General features: G+C 40.0%; 1 protein-coding gene across 1 annotated transcript in view; it reads right to left on the reverse strand.

Annotated features, from left to right (window-relative positions):
• The window catches only part of ANOS1 (anosmin 1), a 191,825-nt gene that overhangs the window by 126,329 nt on the left and 48,744 nt on the right, over positions 1–16,752 (reverse strand). Inside the window, exon 2 of the mRNA XM_040423757.1 lies at positions 13,675–13,722. Coding sequence (XP_040279691.1) covers positions 13,675–13,722 — 48 coding nt within the window. The remainder of the gene's footprint in view (positions 1–13,674; positions 13,723–16,752) is intronic.

Genomic DNA, 16,752 nt, shown 5'->3' on the forward strand with positions numbered 1-16,752 from the left:
CGAGACAAAACGATCCAATGTAAGGTATTTGGGAATATATTTATAATGAAGTAATATTTAAGTATTTTCATTTTCTTAATTCCCCTTTAATGAGAAAGTCCCAGAAAACCCTATTATAGCCATATAATATATGTATTTGTGTGACACTATATTCCCTAAAATCCTCATAACCATGCAAAGTAAGATGATAGACCTACAGAGAGACCAAGTTTATTTCTCTAGTGGGTACACGTCTGCCAGACTCTTCATCCAGTGTGTCTGATCCATGTTTCTTTCAACAGCAGGACAGTAAACTCCCTGTATACTTTAGGTAGAGGGTAAATGAAGTAAATTACGGCAAAACTACTTTCCTGACACATAGACGTGCTATTTTTCTTTCCTGATCACAAAAAATCAGCTATGGCAAGAAAAAGAATGAACTACTGTACATGAGGAGGTCACTGAAAAGCTCTGCTGTGGTAGAGCTAGTTGCTAGTTTTGAAATGATCTAGGAGTTCTTGATTACGATAATGAAGAAGAAAAATGTCTTCAGTCAGTTGTTGACCAGAATTGTTTTTCAACTTTTTCTTACTAATAGCTCTGCAGCCTGATTTTTATCTTTCTGAAGCAACCAGGGCGCTGAATAAGTTCGTCCTCCAATTGCAGGCATTGTCGCTAATATTTCATCATGACAAACAATGTAATGAAGCCTGTCCACTTAGAGCATCTGTTCAAAGAACAAACACCAGCAGACCATTTCCTGCTGTCAAAGCACAAGGGAAATTTACAACTCAGGGCGCTGAAAAGTGGCCAGGTAAACAAGAACATTTTGTACACTCCATAACTATCCTGTAGTTCTTTCAAGTAAATGTTTTGTCTCAGCATATGGCCTAAAGCAATAATGAAAGAAGCTGCAGAAGAAGAGTTATATATCCAGAACACTGCCCGTGCTGTCATGTAGGCACTCAAGGCGCTTATCCACCGTCCAACTGCCTACTGCGCCGGATTAAGATATATATCTCATGGAGGATTAACCAAGTATAGTGCACCAATGGATTGTCATTATTCTACAATGGTAACCTTCATATCCACACCTGAAACATTCTTGCTTGGGAAACAGAATTACATTCAAATCACAGCACAAATCTCTTTAGCCTTCAATTCAAGCCCTTGTGGTTTAGCTCTCTCTGATATTTCACATCCTTATGAATACTTAAAACTGTATATATGTTAAGTCGTAAGTTGGAGGGTGCCATGTGCAGTACCATACAATGCCCAACTCTTACAGCATTCAAATAAACATACCATTGCCATAAGATACCCAAATAAGACTTCCAGACAGTTGCCTAAATAACATTACCGAATTACTAAACTAGAGAATGTAACTGCATCCTGTGCAATTTATTTTCCACAGGTTCAAGCACCAACCATGGGATCATAGAAGAAGCTTATCTACTCCCTCCTGACCAATGTACATTTCACAGAGCATGCCTAGAAAACGATCTCATGTAAGTGAATGGTTCAGCTCCTGTCCATTGTGTCTATGGACCATTTAGCTGCTCTCAAAAGAGAGGAAGTATTCCATATTTGAAACCTAGTGGCCATATTGAAAACTGCAGTATTTTATACAGTACAGACCAGGGCTATTACAGTACAGCTAGGGCTATTAGTGAAGATATATAATATATAATATACAGTACAGACCAAAAGTTTGGACACACCTTCTCATTCAAAGAGTTTTATTTATTTTCATGACTATGAAAATTGTAGATTCACACTGAAGGCATCAAAACTATGAGTTAACACATGTGGAATTATATACATAACAAACAAGTGTGAAACAACTGAAAATATGTCATATTCTAGGTTCTTCAAAGTAGCCACCTTTTGCTTTGATTACTGCTTTGCACACTCTTGGCATTCTCTTGATGAGCTTCAAGAGGTAGTCCCCTGAAATGGTTTTCACTTCACAGTTGTGCCCTGTCAGGTTTAATAAGTGGGATTTATTGCCCTATAAAAGGGTTTGGGACCATCAGTGGCGTTGAGGAGAAGTCAGGTGGATACACAGCTGATAGTCCTACTGAATAGACTGTTAGAATTTGTATTATGGCAAGAAAAAAGCAGCTAAGTAAAGAAAAACGAGTGGCCATCATTACTTTAAGAAATGAAGGTCAGTCAGTCAGCCGAAAAATTGGGAAAACTTTGAAAGTAAGGGCTATTTGACCATGAAGGAGAGTGATGGGGTGCTGCGCCAGATGACCTGGCCTCCACAGTCCCGGACCTGAACCCAATCGAGATGGTTTGGGGTGAGCTGGACCGCAGAGTGAAGGCAAAAGGGCCAACAAGTGCTAAGCATCTCTGGGAACTCCTTCAAGACTGTTGGAAGACCATTTCAGGGAACTACCTCTTGAAGCTCATCAAGAGAATGCCAAGAGTGTGCAAAGCAGTAATCAAAGCAAAAGGTGGCTACTTTGAAGAACCTAGAATATGACATATTTTCAGTTGTTTCACACTTGTTTGTTATGTATATAATTCCACATGTGTTAATTCATAGTTTTGATGCCTTCATAGTCATGAAAATAAAGAAAACTCTTTGAATGAGAAGGTGTGTCCAAACTTTTGGTCTGTACTGTACATTCAAAAGAATATATTGATAGTGACATGGACATTTAAAAAAATAAATAAAAAATACTTAAATAACAGGGGGGGAAGGGATGGGTGCTTATAGTTTTATTATATGTAGTAAGTATGAATTTACAGCCCTATTTATAATCTCTGTAGGATTCTGCTATTCGTTATAGGATAGCTGACTATTTTTGTATAGTGGCTTCCTTGTATTGGCTGTTTTTTTCTATTACAATATGTGTTGTTTTCTACTATATGAAAATAAAATGGGAATAAAAAAATAACAGGTCATTTATTTTATTATACTTTTTTTAACTAGTACCTAATATGCCTTTTATTTAATAGTATTTTTGTGAAGGATGTCACATGACTATGCAGATCATTTTCTTGAAATTTATCTCAGAAAGAAGCAGCTTTTCCTATGTGCAACATCCCTGCTCCGTTGGCATACATAGAACCCTGACTTGTTCAGAATTAAACAGTAAGCCACATTGTTCATGCAGACAGAACACTTGACTAGTATTTTATTATTTTAATCATTTATGCTGGATTTGGCCCAGCTGCGAAGCACTGCCAACACTGACATCAATCTTAATATGGCAGGGTAAACTCCAATAATGTGGAATAATCATCTACCTTATTTATGCTCTAAGTTATTATCCTCGGTCAAAAGCTAAAGACCAGGAATCTCAAGAGGATCATAAAAGGGAAGATGATCCATAAACTGCAGACCACATATACAATTTGGACATCTCTAATCAGATTAGTCTAAATGTTTAAATGGTGGCCAAGTATCTAACTGTCTGTAGATATAATTCACTGACATTAAATAGTCAAATGGGATGAAGCTATACAGCTCAAAATGTTCTCTACATTATTCTTGTTGATTTAATCACTGAATGCATCCTATTTAATGGACGCAAATGTACATTCACATTAATCAACTGGATTCACACTGCTAGCTTCAGTACATTACAATGTTACTAGTAATGTATTCTGCAATGCTGTAGATTGTACAGTTGCAAGAAAAAGTTTGTGAACCCTTTGGAATGATATGGATTTCTGCACAAATTGGTTATAAAATGTGATCTGATCTTCATCTAAGTCACAACAATAGACAATCACAGTCTACTCAAACTAATAACACACAAAGAATTAAATGTTACCATGTTTTTATTGAACACACCATGTAAATATTCACAGTGCATGTGGAAAAAGTATGTGAAACCCTAGACTAATGACATCTCCAAGAGCTAATTGGAGTGAGGTGTCAGCCAACTGGAGTCCAATCAATGAGATGAGATTGGAGGTGTTGGTTACAGCTATCCTGCCCTGTAAAAAACACACACCAGTTCTGGGTTTGCTTTTCACAAGAAGCATTGCCTGATGTGAATGATGCCTCGCACAAAAGAACTCTCAGAAGACCTACGATTAAGAATTGTTGACTTGCATAAAGCTGGAAAGGGTTATAAAAGTATCTCCAAAAGCATTGCTGTTCATCAGTCCACGGTTAGACAAATTGTCTATAAATGGAGAAAGTTCAGCACTACTGCTACTCTCCCTAGGAGTGGCCGTCCTGTAAAGATGACTGCAAGATCAGAGCGCAGACTGCTCAATGAGGTGAAGAAGAATCCTAGAGTGTCAGCTAAAGACTTACAAAAGTCTCTGGCATATGCGAACATCCCTGTTAGCGAATCAACGATACGTAAAACACTAAACAAGAATGGATTTCATGGGAGGATACCACAGAGGAAGCCACTGCTGTCCAAAAAAAACAATGCTGCACGTTTAGAGTTTGCACAAGAGCACCTGGATGTTCCACAGCAGTACTGGCAAAATATTCTGTGGACAGATAAAAAACAAAGTTGAGTTGTTTGGAAGAAACACACTACACTATGTGAGGAGAAAAAGAGGCACAGGACACCAACATCAAAACCTCATCCCAACTGTGAAGTATTGTGGTGGGGGCATCATGGTTTGGGGCTGCTTTGCTGCATCAGGGCCTAGATGGATTGCTATCATCGAAGGAAAAATGAATTCTCAAGTTTATCAAGACATTTTGCAGGAGAACTTAAGGCCATCTGTCCACCAGCTGAAGCTCAACAGAAGATGGGTGTTGCAACAGGACAACGACCCAAAGCATAGAAGTAAATCTACAACAGAATGGCTTAAACAGAAGAAAATACGCCTTCTGGAGTTGCCCAGTCAGAGTCCTGACCTCAACCCGATTGAGATGCTGTGGCATGCCCTCAAGAAAGTGATTCACACCAGATATCCCAAGAATATTGCTGAACTGAAACAATTCTGTAAAGAGGAATAGTCAAGAATTACTCCTGACCGTTGTGCACGTCTGATCTGCAACTACAGGAAACATTTGGTTGAAGTTATTGCTGCCAAAGGAGGTTCAACCAGTTATTAAATTCAAGGGTTCACATACTTTTTCCACCTACACTGTGAATGTTTACATGGTGTGTTCAATAAAAACATGGTAACATTTAATTATTTGTGTGTTATTAGTTTAAGCAGACTGTGATTGTCTATTGTTGTGACTTAGATGAAGATCAGATCACATTTTATGACCAATTTGTGCAGAAATCCATATCATTTCAAAAGGTTCACATACTTTTTCTTGCAACTGTATATAAGAGTTCTACAAGAAAAAGACACGCTAAGATTTATATATACAGTATCTCACAAAAGTGAGTACACCTCTCCCATTTTTTTTAAATATTTTATTATATCTTTTCATGGGACAACACTCAAGATATGACATTTTAAAACAATGTAAAGTAGTCAGTGTACAGCTTGTATAACAGTGTAAATTTGGTGTGCCCTCAAAATAATTTAAAACACAGCCATTAATGTCTAAACTGCTGGCAACAAAAGTGAGTTCACCTCAAGTAAAAAATGGCCAAATTGTTCCCAATTAGCCATTTTCGCTCTCCCTCGTGTCATGTGACTTGTTGGTGTTTCAAGGTCTCAGGTGTGAATGGGGAGTAGGTGTGTTAAATTTGGTGTTATCGCTCTCACACTCTCTCATACTGGTCACTGGAAGTTAAATATGGCACCTCATGGCAAAGAACTCTCTGAGGATTAAAAAAATATTTTTTTTTGCTGTACTTAAAGATGGCCTAGGCTATAAAAATATTGCCAACACCCTGAAACTGAGATGTAGCACGGTGGCCGAGACCATACGGTGGTTTAACAAGAACAGAGCAGGCCTCACATTGGATGACCAATGAATTTTAGTGCATGTGCTCAGAGTCATATCCATAAGTGGTCTTTTCAAAGTAGACATATGAGTGCTGCCAGCATTGCTGCAGAGGTTAAAGTGGTGGGGTGTCAGCCTGTCAGTGCTCAGACCATACAACTCACACTGCATCAAATTGGTCTGCATGGCTGTCATTCCAGAAGGAAGCCTCATCTAAAGATGATGCACAAGAAAGCCCGCAAACAGTTTGCTGAAGACAAGCAGACTAAGGACATTGATTACTGGAACTATGTGCTGTGGTCTGATGAGACCAAGATAAACTTATTTGGTTCAGATGGTGTTAAGCATGTGTGGCAGCAACCAGGTGAGGCATACAAAGACAAGTGTGTCTTCCCTACATTCAAGTATGGTAGTGGGAGTGTCATGGTTTGGGGCTGCATGAGTTCTGCCGGCTGTGGGGAGTTACAGTTCATTGAAGGAACCATGAATGCCAACATGTACTGTGACATTCTGAAGTAGTATTCCAACATGATAACAACCCCAAACAGACCTCCAAGATGACCTAAACCCTATTGAGCATATGTAGGGCATCCTCAAATGGAAGGAGGAGGAGCGCAAGATCTCTAACATCCACCAGCTATGTGATGTCATCATGGAGGAGTGATAGAGGATTCCAATGGCAACCTGTGAAGCTCTAGAGAACTCCATGCCCAAGAGAGTTAAGTCAGTAATGGTGGCCACACAAAATATTGACACTTTGGGCACAATTTGGCCATTTTCACTTAGGGATGTACTTATTTTTGTTGCCAGTGGTTTAGAAATTATTGGCTGTGTGTTGAGTTATTTTGAGGGCACACCAAATTTACCCTGTTATACAAGCTGTACACTGACTACTTTACATTGTATCAAAGTGTCATATCTTCAGTGTTGTCCCATGAAAACATATAATAAAATACTTACAAAAATGTGATGGGTGTACTCATTTTTGAGAGAGATACTATATATCAAAATGGTCTATGAATAGTAGAGCTTGGTAAAACATCACATTGTCCATCTCCACTACCTTGAAGATATTTTTTTTTTATCAAGATTCCTTGTGATCCAATAAGAAATATAGGAATAAGTACCTGTTCAATTTAAGCTTTCAATGGTTAGTCAATCTGCTGCCATGTCATTAAAAGTTTTATTTTTTATCATATCTCCAAAACTGAAGAATGGATACTACCTGCTCAAACATAACCTCTTCTCAGCTCTTCCCCGCTGTTGGTTCACTTATAGAAAACAGAGGACATCAAACTTCTGCTCTAGTAATTGGTGGGCCCTAACAGTTTACAGAGATAAAACATTTCTTGCTCAATCTATATACAGGTGAAACTCGTAAAATTTGAATATCGTGCAAAGTTCATTTATTTCAGTAATGCAACTTAAAAGGTGAAACTAACATGACATAGACTCATTACATGCAAAGCGAGATATTTCACGCCTTTATTTGGTATTATTTGGATGATTATGGCTTACAGTTTATGAAACCCCAAAGTCACAATTTTGAGGTACCCTTTGCTCAGGGGATATGGATTAATTAGCTGACTAGAGTCTGACACTTTGAGCCTAGAATATTGAACCTTTTCACAAAATTCTAATTTTAAGCTGCATTAATGCAACTCCTTTTAATTTGCATTACTGAAATAAATGTACTTTTGCATGATATTCTAATTTTTTGAGTTTCACCTGTATATGTGACAAATGTTTCTCAAGGTAAACCCTCTTTAAGATATAATATCCAAAATCAGAACAAGGGATAGAGGCAGCACTCCAAATATGTTGCAAAACGTGGTTCTACTTTATTCTAGTTGCCAAGTTTCAGCTGTTATAGACTTTATCAAGCTGAAATGTTGTATCTGGAATAAAGGAGAACCACTTTTTGCAACATATTTGGAGTGCTGCCTCTATCCCTTGTTCTGCACTCAATTTTCCATCTTTAGGGGTGAGTTGGCACCCACATATCTTGATCACTAGGAGTGCTGTCCAGTTTTGAGTTTTTTTATTGCCTACTTTAACATAGGTCATCATTGGTGTGCCTGCTGGATTTGGAATTCTCACAAAATCCACCTTGGTATTTTCACAAGATCAATTGCCGTGAAAAGTTGTGTATGACACTTTCAAGCTTGTTAATGCCAAGACAGCATTAGTAATGTTAGAGTGACTAACATGTAGGACTATGAGTAAATGGATGCTATGAGTAACAAACAGCCTGTTTAAAAACACACTGCACTGCTGGATTTTTCTGTAAATTATTTTCTTTTCCAAATAGTATCCTTTTTTGGTAGCAGATTATTTCTTCTCTGTCTTGTCATCTGTAAAATGATGATGGCAGCCATTTTGAATGATTCATCCGAAATTAACCACAAAAGTTTCCGATACATTAGAATTGAATTATTTTTTTTTTACTTTTGGCAAATTTGATTTATTTCGCATCAATTTGCTTATCTCTAAAAATAATATAAGATACAGATGCAATACATATACAACTAAAAAGAGAAATAGAGAGATAGATAGATAGATAGATAGATAGATAGATAGATAGATAGATAGATAGATATTCATACACATATTACAGATCTCAATCTAAATTACCATACCATTTGATGAAACACATATTTCGTCTACACATCTTAATCAGATTTCTGTCTAATAGTCTAATAGAATTAATTAGCCATAAGTTTATTTGCTCTTTGGGCTTTTAATGGCAGGGCTGCAATAAATAATGAGCTGTCTTCAACCCCTAAATCATTAGAAGCATCTGATCAGCTACCCCTCCCAGAGAGACAAGGGGTTAAATGAACAAGTACTTACTTCTATTCTAGACTTTTCAAGTCTTGAATAAGCACTATCACTGAAAAGCAATGTTTAAATGGAGTCCTCAACAGTGAAGGAGTTATTATGGTACTTAACCACCTCCGGACCGCCTAACGCAGGATCGCGTTCCGGAGGTGGCAGCGCTGCGCACAGTCACGCATATACGCGTCATCTCGCGAGACGCGAGACTTCCTGTGAACGCGCGCACACAGGCGCGCGCGCTCACAGGAACGGAAGGTAAGAGAGTTGATCTCCAGCCTGCCAGCGGCGATCGTTCGCTGGCAGGCTGGAGATGTTTTTTTTTTAACCCCTAACAGGTATATTAGACGCTGTTTTGATAACAGCGTCTAATATACCTGCTACCTGGTCCTCTGGTGGTCCCCTTTGTTTGGATCGACCACCAGAGGACACAGGTAGCTCAGTAAAGTAGCACCAAGCACCACTACACTACACTACACCCCCCCCCCCCGTCACTTATTAACCCCTTATTAGCCCCTGATCACCCCTAATCACCCCTGATCACCCCTTATAGACTCCCTGATCACCCCCCTGTCATTGATTACCCCCCTGTCATTGATCAACCCCCTGTAAAGCTCCATTCAGACGTCCGCATGTTTTTTACGGATCCACTGATAGATGGATCGGATCCGCAAAACGCATCCGGACGTCTGAATGAAGCCTTACAGGGGCGTGATCAATGACTGTGGTGATCACCCCATATAGACTCCCTGATCACCCCCCTGTCATTGATTACCCCCCTGTCATTGATTACCCCCCTGTAAAGCTCCATTCAGACGTCCGCATGATTTTTACGGATCCACTGATAGATGGATCGGATCCGCAAAACGCATCCGGACGTCTGAATGAAGCCTTACAGGGGCATGATCAATGACTGTGGTGATCACCCCATATAGACTCCCTGATCACCCCCCTGTAAAGCTCCATTCAGATGTCCGCATGATTTTTACGGATGCACTGATACATGGATCGGATCCGCAAAACGCATCCGGTCGTCTGAATGAAGCCTTACAGGGGCATGATCAATGACTGTGGTGATCACCCCCCTGTCATTGATTACCCCCCTGTAAAGCTCCATTCAGATGTCCGCATGATTTTTACGGATGCACTGATAGATGGATCGGATCCGCAAAACGCATCCGGACGTCTGAATGAAGCCTTACAGGGGCATGATCAATGACTGTGGTGATCACCCCATATAGACTCCCTGATTACCCCCCTGTCATTGATTACCCCCCTGTAAAGCTCCATTCAGATGTCCGCATGATTTTTACGGATGCACTGATAGATGGATCGGATCCGCAAAACGCATCCGGACGTCTGAATGAAGCCTTACAGGGGCACGATCAATGACTGTGGTGATCACCCCATATAGACTCCCTGATTACCCCCCTGTCATTGATTACCCCCCTGTAAAGCTCCATTCAGATGTCCGCATGATTTTTACGGATGCACTGATAGATGGATCGGATCCGCAAAACGCATCCGGACGTCTGAATGAAGCCTTACACGGGCGTGATCAATGACTGTGGTTATCACCCCATATAGACTCCCTGATCACCCCCCTGTCATTGATCACCCCCCTGTCATTGATCACCCCCCTGTCATTGATCACCCCTCTGTAAGGCTCCATTCAGATATTTTTTTGGCCCAAGTTAGCGGAATTATTTATTTTTTTTCTTACAAAGTCTCATATTCCACTAACTTGTGTCAAAAAATAAAATCTCACATGAACTCACCATACCCCTCACGGAATCCAAATGCGTAAAATTTTTTAGACATTTATATTCCAGACTTCTTCTCACGCTTTAGGGCCCCTAGAATGCCAGGGCAGTATAAATACCCCACATGTGACCCCATTTCGGAAAGAAGACACCCCCAGGTATTCCGTGAGGGGCATATTGAGTCCATGAAAGATTGAAATTTTTGTCCCAAGTTAGCGGAACGGGAGACTTTGTGAGAAAAAAATTAAAAATATCAATTTCCGCTAACTTGTGCCAAAAAAAAAAATTTCTATGAACTCGCCATGCCCCTCATTGAATACCTTGGGGTGTCTTCTTTCCAAAATGGGGTCACATTTGGGGTATTTATACTGCCCTGGCATTCTAGGGGCCCCAAAGCGTGAGAAGAAGTCTGGTATCCAAATGTCTAAAAATGCCCTCCTAAAAGGAATTTGGGCACCTTTGCGCATCTAGGCTGCAAAAAAGTGTCACACATCTGGTATCGCCGTACTCAGGAGAAGTTGGGGAATGTGTTTTGGGGTGTCATTTTACATATACCCATGCTGGGTGAGAGAAATATCTTGGTCAAATGCCAACTTTGTATAAAAAAATGGGAAAAGTTGTCTTTTGCCAAGATATTTCTCTCACCCAGCATGGGTATATGTAAAATGACACCCCAAAACACATTCCCCAACTTCTCCTGAATACGGCGATACCACATGTGTGACACTTTTTTGCAGCCTAGGTGGGCAAAGGGGCCCATATTCCAAAGAGCACCTTTAGGATTTCACAGGTCATTTACCTACTTACCACACATTAGGGCCCCTGGAAAATGCCAGGGCAGTATAACTACCCCACAAGTGACCCCATTTTGGAAAGAAGACACCCCAAGGTATTCCGTGAGGGGCATGGCGAGTTCCTAGAATTTTTTATTTTTTGTCACAAGTTAGTGGAAAATGCTTATTTTTCTTTTTTTTTTTTTTTTATACAAAGTCTCATATTCCACTAACTTGTGACAAAAAATAAAAACTTCCATGAACTCACTATGCCCATCAGCGAATACCTTGGGGTCTCTTCTTTCCAAAATGGGGTCACTTGTGGGGTAGTTATACTGCCCTGGCATTCTAGGGGCCCAAATGTGTGGTAAGGAGTTTGAAATCAAATTCTGTAAAAAATGACCTGTGAAATCCGAAAGGTGCTCTTTTGAATATGGGCCCCTTTGCCCACCTCGGCTGCAAAAAAGTGTCACACATCTGGTATCTCCGTAATCGGGAGAAGTTGGGGAATGTGTTTTGGGGTGTCATTTTACATATACCCATGCTGGGTGAGAGAAATATCTTGGCAAAAGACAACTTTTCCCATTTTTTTATACAAAGTTGGCATTTGACCAAGATATTTATCTCACCCAGCATGGGTATATGTAAAAAGACACCCCAAAACACATTCCTCAACTTCTCCTGAATACAGAGATACCAGATGTGTGACACTTTTTTGCAGCCTAGGTGGGCAAAGGGGCCCACATTCCAAAGAGCACCTTTCGGATTTCACAGGTCATTTACCTACTTACCACACATTTGGGCCCCTAGAATGCCAGGGCAGTATAACTACCCCACAAGTGACCCCATTTTGGAAAGAAGAGACCCCAAGGTATTCGCTGATGGGCATAGTGAGTTCATGGAAGTTTTTATTTTTTGTCACAAGTTTGTGGAATATGAGACTTTGTATAAAAAAAAAAAATCATCATTTTCCACTAACTTGTGACAAAAAATAAAAAATTCTAGGAACTCGCCATGCCCCTCACGGAATACCTTGGGGTGTCTTCTTTCCAAAATGGGGTCACTTGTGGGGTAGTTATACTGCCCTGGTATTCTAGGGGCCCAAATGTGTGGTAAGGAGTTTGAAATCAAATTCAGTAAAAAATGACCTGTGAAATCCGAAAGGTGCTCTTTGGAATATGGGCCCCTTTGCCCACCTAGGCTGCAAAAAAGTGTCACACATCTGGTATCCCCGTACTCAGGAGAAGTTGAGGAATGTGTTTTGGGGTGTCTTTTTACATATACCCATGCTGGGTGAGATAAATATCTTGGTCAAATGACAACTTTGTATAAAAAAAATGGGAAAAGTTGTCTTTTGCCAAGATATTTCTCTCACCCAGCATGGGTATATATAAAATGACACCCCAAAACACATTCCCCACCTTCTCCTGAGTACGGAGATACCAGATGTGTGACACTTTTTTGCAGCCTAGGTGGGCAAAGGGGCCCATATTCCAAAGAGCACCTTTCGGATTTCACAGGTCATTTTTTACAGAATTTGATTTCAAACTCCTTACCACACATTTGGGCCCCTAGAATGCCAGGGCAGTATAACTACCCCACAAGTGACCCCATTTTGGAAAGAAGAGACCCCAAGGTATTTGCTGATGGGCATAGTGAGTTCATAGAACTTTTTATTTTTTGTCACAAGTTAGTGGAATATGAGACTTTGTAAGAAAAAATAATAAAAAAAGAAAATCATCATTTTCCGCTAACTTGTGACAAAAAATAAAAAGTTCTATGAACTCACTATGCCCATCAGCGAATACCTTAGGGTGTCTACTTTCAGAAATAGGGTCATTTGTGGGGTGTTTGTACTGTCTGGGCATTGTAGAACCTCAGGAAACATGACAGGTGCTCAGAAAGTCAGAGCTGCTTCAAAAAGCGGAAATTCACATTTTTGTACCATAGTTTGTAAACGCTATAACTTTTACCCAAACCATTTTTTTTTTACCCAAACATTTTTTTTTTATCAAAGACATGTAGAACTATAAATTTAGAGCAAAATTTCTATATGGATGTCGTTTTTTTTTGCAAAATTTTACAACTGAAAGTGAAAAATGTCATTTTTTTGCAAAAGAATCGTTAAATTTCGATTAATAACAAAAAAAGTAAAAATGTCAGCAGCAATGAAATACCACCAAATGAAAGCTCTATTAGTGAGAAGAAAAGGAGGTAAAATTCATTTGGGTGGTAAGTTGCATGACCGAGCAATAAACGGTGAAAGTAGTGTAGGTCAGAAGTGTAAAAAGTGGCCTGGTCTTTCAGGGTGTTTAAGCACTGGGGGCTGAGGTGGTTAAAAAGCCCTGGCAGTAATGACAGAAGGATGAATCACACAAAGAGAGAGCATTCTCCACATCTTCTATTAATGGTTCATTTTTCTCACTTTCTTTTTTTTAATCAAGATATAACAATCAACAAGCATTAAAGGACAAAATCATGTGCTTACCTTTGAGCATTGCTTGTGGTTCTGGCACCATATCAAGGAACCATTATTCTGAAACAAAAAATAGAGAGATCATTCAGTACAAACTCAGTATCAATAGATCCCTGCTCCTTCATAAGATATAAATCTAAAGTGACACCATTTTACCCGTGCCTCTTATTTTCTTGGTTGGTGTAATAAATTGACCTGTCCATAATTGAGCCTTGTACAGAACCGTCAAAGTGTAGAGTTTAATATTAAGAAGCTATGTCCTGTATTCGATCATTGCAGCCTAGACAATCTAGCTTAAGGACACAAGAATTGCAGGTGGCAAATAGTTTGTAGACGGTATTTAGGCTATTGATTAAAATAGATCATGTCCACAGATTCCTTTGAGGCATTTGTTGGCAATATATAATGTGCTACATTGGCACCCTTTCTTTAGATTAATGTATTAAAAAGCTTAAAGACTTTCTTTCTATTGAGTTGAGGTCATGTATAAAGGTCACTCATGCACATTGGAGTATTGTTTGCTGTACCTTTCATTTTCATGGAGAGAAGGATCGAAGTATTCAATTTGAACTCCTGAGCCTTTTGTTCTTTCAACAGATAAGCCACCAATAGTGCAATTAGAGATAATGTAGCTGTCGGCCAAATCATTGTTTGATCAGCCACTATTGAAAGTGTATTAACATCTTAACTCATGCCATAATTTTATTATTATTAGTGGAGGTTGAACCCATTTATAAAGTCACAGAGAATAATGCACTATAGTAATAGATGCAAACATAACATATGGAGTAAGCCCTCACTCTAGTAATAAAATCTGAGACACTTGGTCAATACATTTTGATCAAAATACATCTGTGCCCACCTACCTAGCGCCAAGGTGGTCTCAGTTCAGGCGGGTCCTACGCTAAACCTGCCTATGCCGTTATGCATCTATGTTCAGGAGCGCAGACCCTGCACATATAGTGTGTTGCTGCTAGTTACCTCTATGTGCAGCAGCAACTGGTGAGAGGAGCACCACACACACCTATATGTGCCACCCTAATCAAGGTCACCTCTTAGATAGGTGGGGCAAAAGTGCACATGAATGCTACACCCAGAGTACAGTCGTGGCCAAAAGTTTTGAGAAATACATAAATATTGGAAATTGGAAAAGTTGCTGCTTAAGTTTTTATAATAGCAATTTGCATATACTCCAGAATGTTATGAAGAGTGATCAGATGAATTGCATAGTCCTTCTTTGCCATGAAAATTAACTTAATCCCCAAAAAACCTTTCCACTGCATTTCATTGCTGTCATTAAAGGACCTTCTGAGATCATTTCAGTAATCGTCTTGTTAACTCAGGTGAGAATGTTGACGAGCACAAGGCTGGAGATCATTATGTCAGGCTGATTGGGTTAAAATGGCAGACTTGACATGTTAAAAGGAGGGTTATGCTTGAAATCATTGTTCTTCCATTGTTAACCATGGTGACCTGCAAAGAAACGCGTGCAGCCATCATTGTGTTGCATAAAAATGGCTTCACAGGCAAGGATATTGTGGCTACTAAGATTGCACCTCAATCAAAAATTTATAGGATCATCAAGAACTTCAAGGAAAGAGGTTCAATTCTTGTTAAGAAGGCTTCAGGGCGTCCAAGAAAGTCCAGCAAGCGCCAGGATCGTCTCCTAAAGAGGATTTAGCTGCGGGATCGGAGTGCCACCAGTGCAGAGCTTGCTCAGGAATGGCAGCAGGCAGGTGTGAGCGCATCTGCACGCACAGTGAGGCGAAGACTTTTGGAAGATTGCCTGGTGTCAAGAAGGGAAGCAAAGAAGCCACTTCTCTCCAAAAAAACATCAGGGACAGATTGATCTTCTGCAGAAAGTATGGTGAATGGACTGCTGTGGTCTGGGGCAAAGTCATATTCTCTGATGAAGCCTCTTTCCGATTGTTTTGGGGCATCTGGAAAAAGGCTTGTCCGGAGAAGAAAAGGTGAGTGCTACCATCAGTCCTGTGTCATGCCAACAGTAAAGCATCCTGAGACCATTCATGTGTGGGGTTGCTTCTCATCCAAGGGAGTGGGCTCACTCACAATTTTGCCCAAAAACACAGTCATGAATAAATAATGGTACCAAAACACCCTCCAACAGCAACTTCTTCCAACAAGCCAACAACAGTTTGGTGAAGAACAATGCATTTTCCAGCACGATGGAGCACCGTGCAATAAGGAAAAAGTGATAACTAAGTGGCTCTGGGACCAAAACGTTGACATTTTGGGTCCATGGCCTGGAAACTCCCCAGATCTTAATCCCATTGAGAACTTGTGGTCAATCCTCAAGAGGCGGGTGCACAAACAAAAACCCACTAATTCTGACAAACTCCAAGAAGTGATTATGAAAGAATGGGTTGCTATCAGTCAGGAATTGGCCCAGAAGGTGATTGAGAGCATGCACAGTCGAATTGCAGAGGTCCTGAAAAAGAAGGGCCAACACTGCAAATACTGACTCTTTGCATAAATGTCATGTAATTGTCGATAAAAGCCTTTGAAACGTATGAAGTGCGTGTAATTATATTTTACTACATCACAGAAACAACTGAAACAAAGATCTAAAAGCAGTTTAGCAGCAAACTTTGTGAAAACTAATATTTGTGTCATTCTCAAAACTTTTGGCCACGACTGTAGGAGCGTATTCACACCTGAAGGTGCCACTCCTTCAAGATAAGTCAAAAAAAATCTTTAAAAAAAGGGGATACAAAACATCCTGTACCATATGATACTAAATATGCCTTGTGACTTTATAAATGTAGCCATGCACATCCGCATATTTAGTATCATATCGTGCAGGATGTTTTGTATCCCCTTTTTCTTTTTTCATGATTTGTTTGACTTGTCTTGAAGGAGTGGCACCTTCAGGTGTGAATATGCTCCTATCCTGGGAGTAGCATTTATGTGCACTTTTGCCCCACCTATCTAATAGGTGACCTTGATTAGGGTGGTACATATAGGTGTGTGTGCTTCTCCTATCACCGGCTGCTGATGCACACAGAGGTAACTAGGAGCAACACACTATATGAGCAGGGGCTGCATAACGGCATAGGTAGGTTTAGCATA

Source organism: Bufo bufo, chromosome 3 (assembly GCF_905171765.1).
Source record: "Bufo bufo chromosome 3, aBufBuf1.1, whole genome shotgun sequence".
Classification (NCBI taxonomy): Eukaryota; Metazoa; Chordata; class Amphibia; order Anura; family Bufonidae; genus Bufo; species Bufo bufo.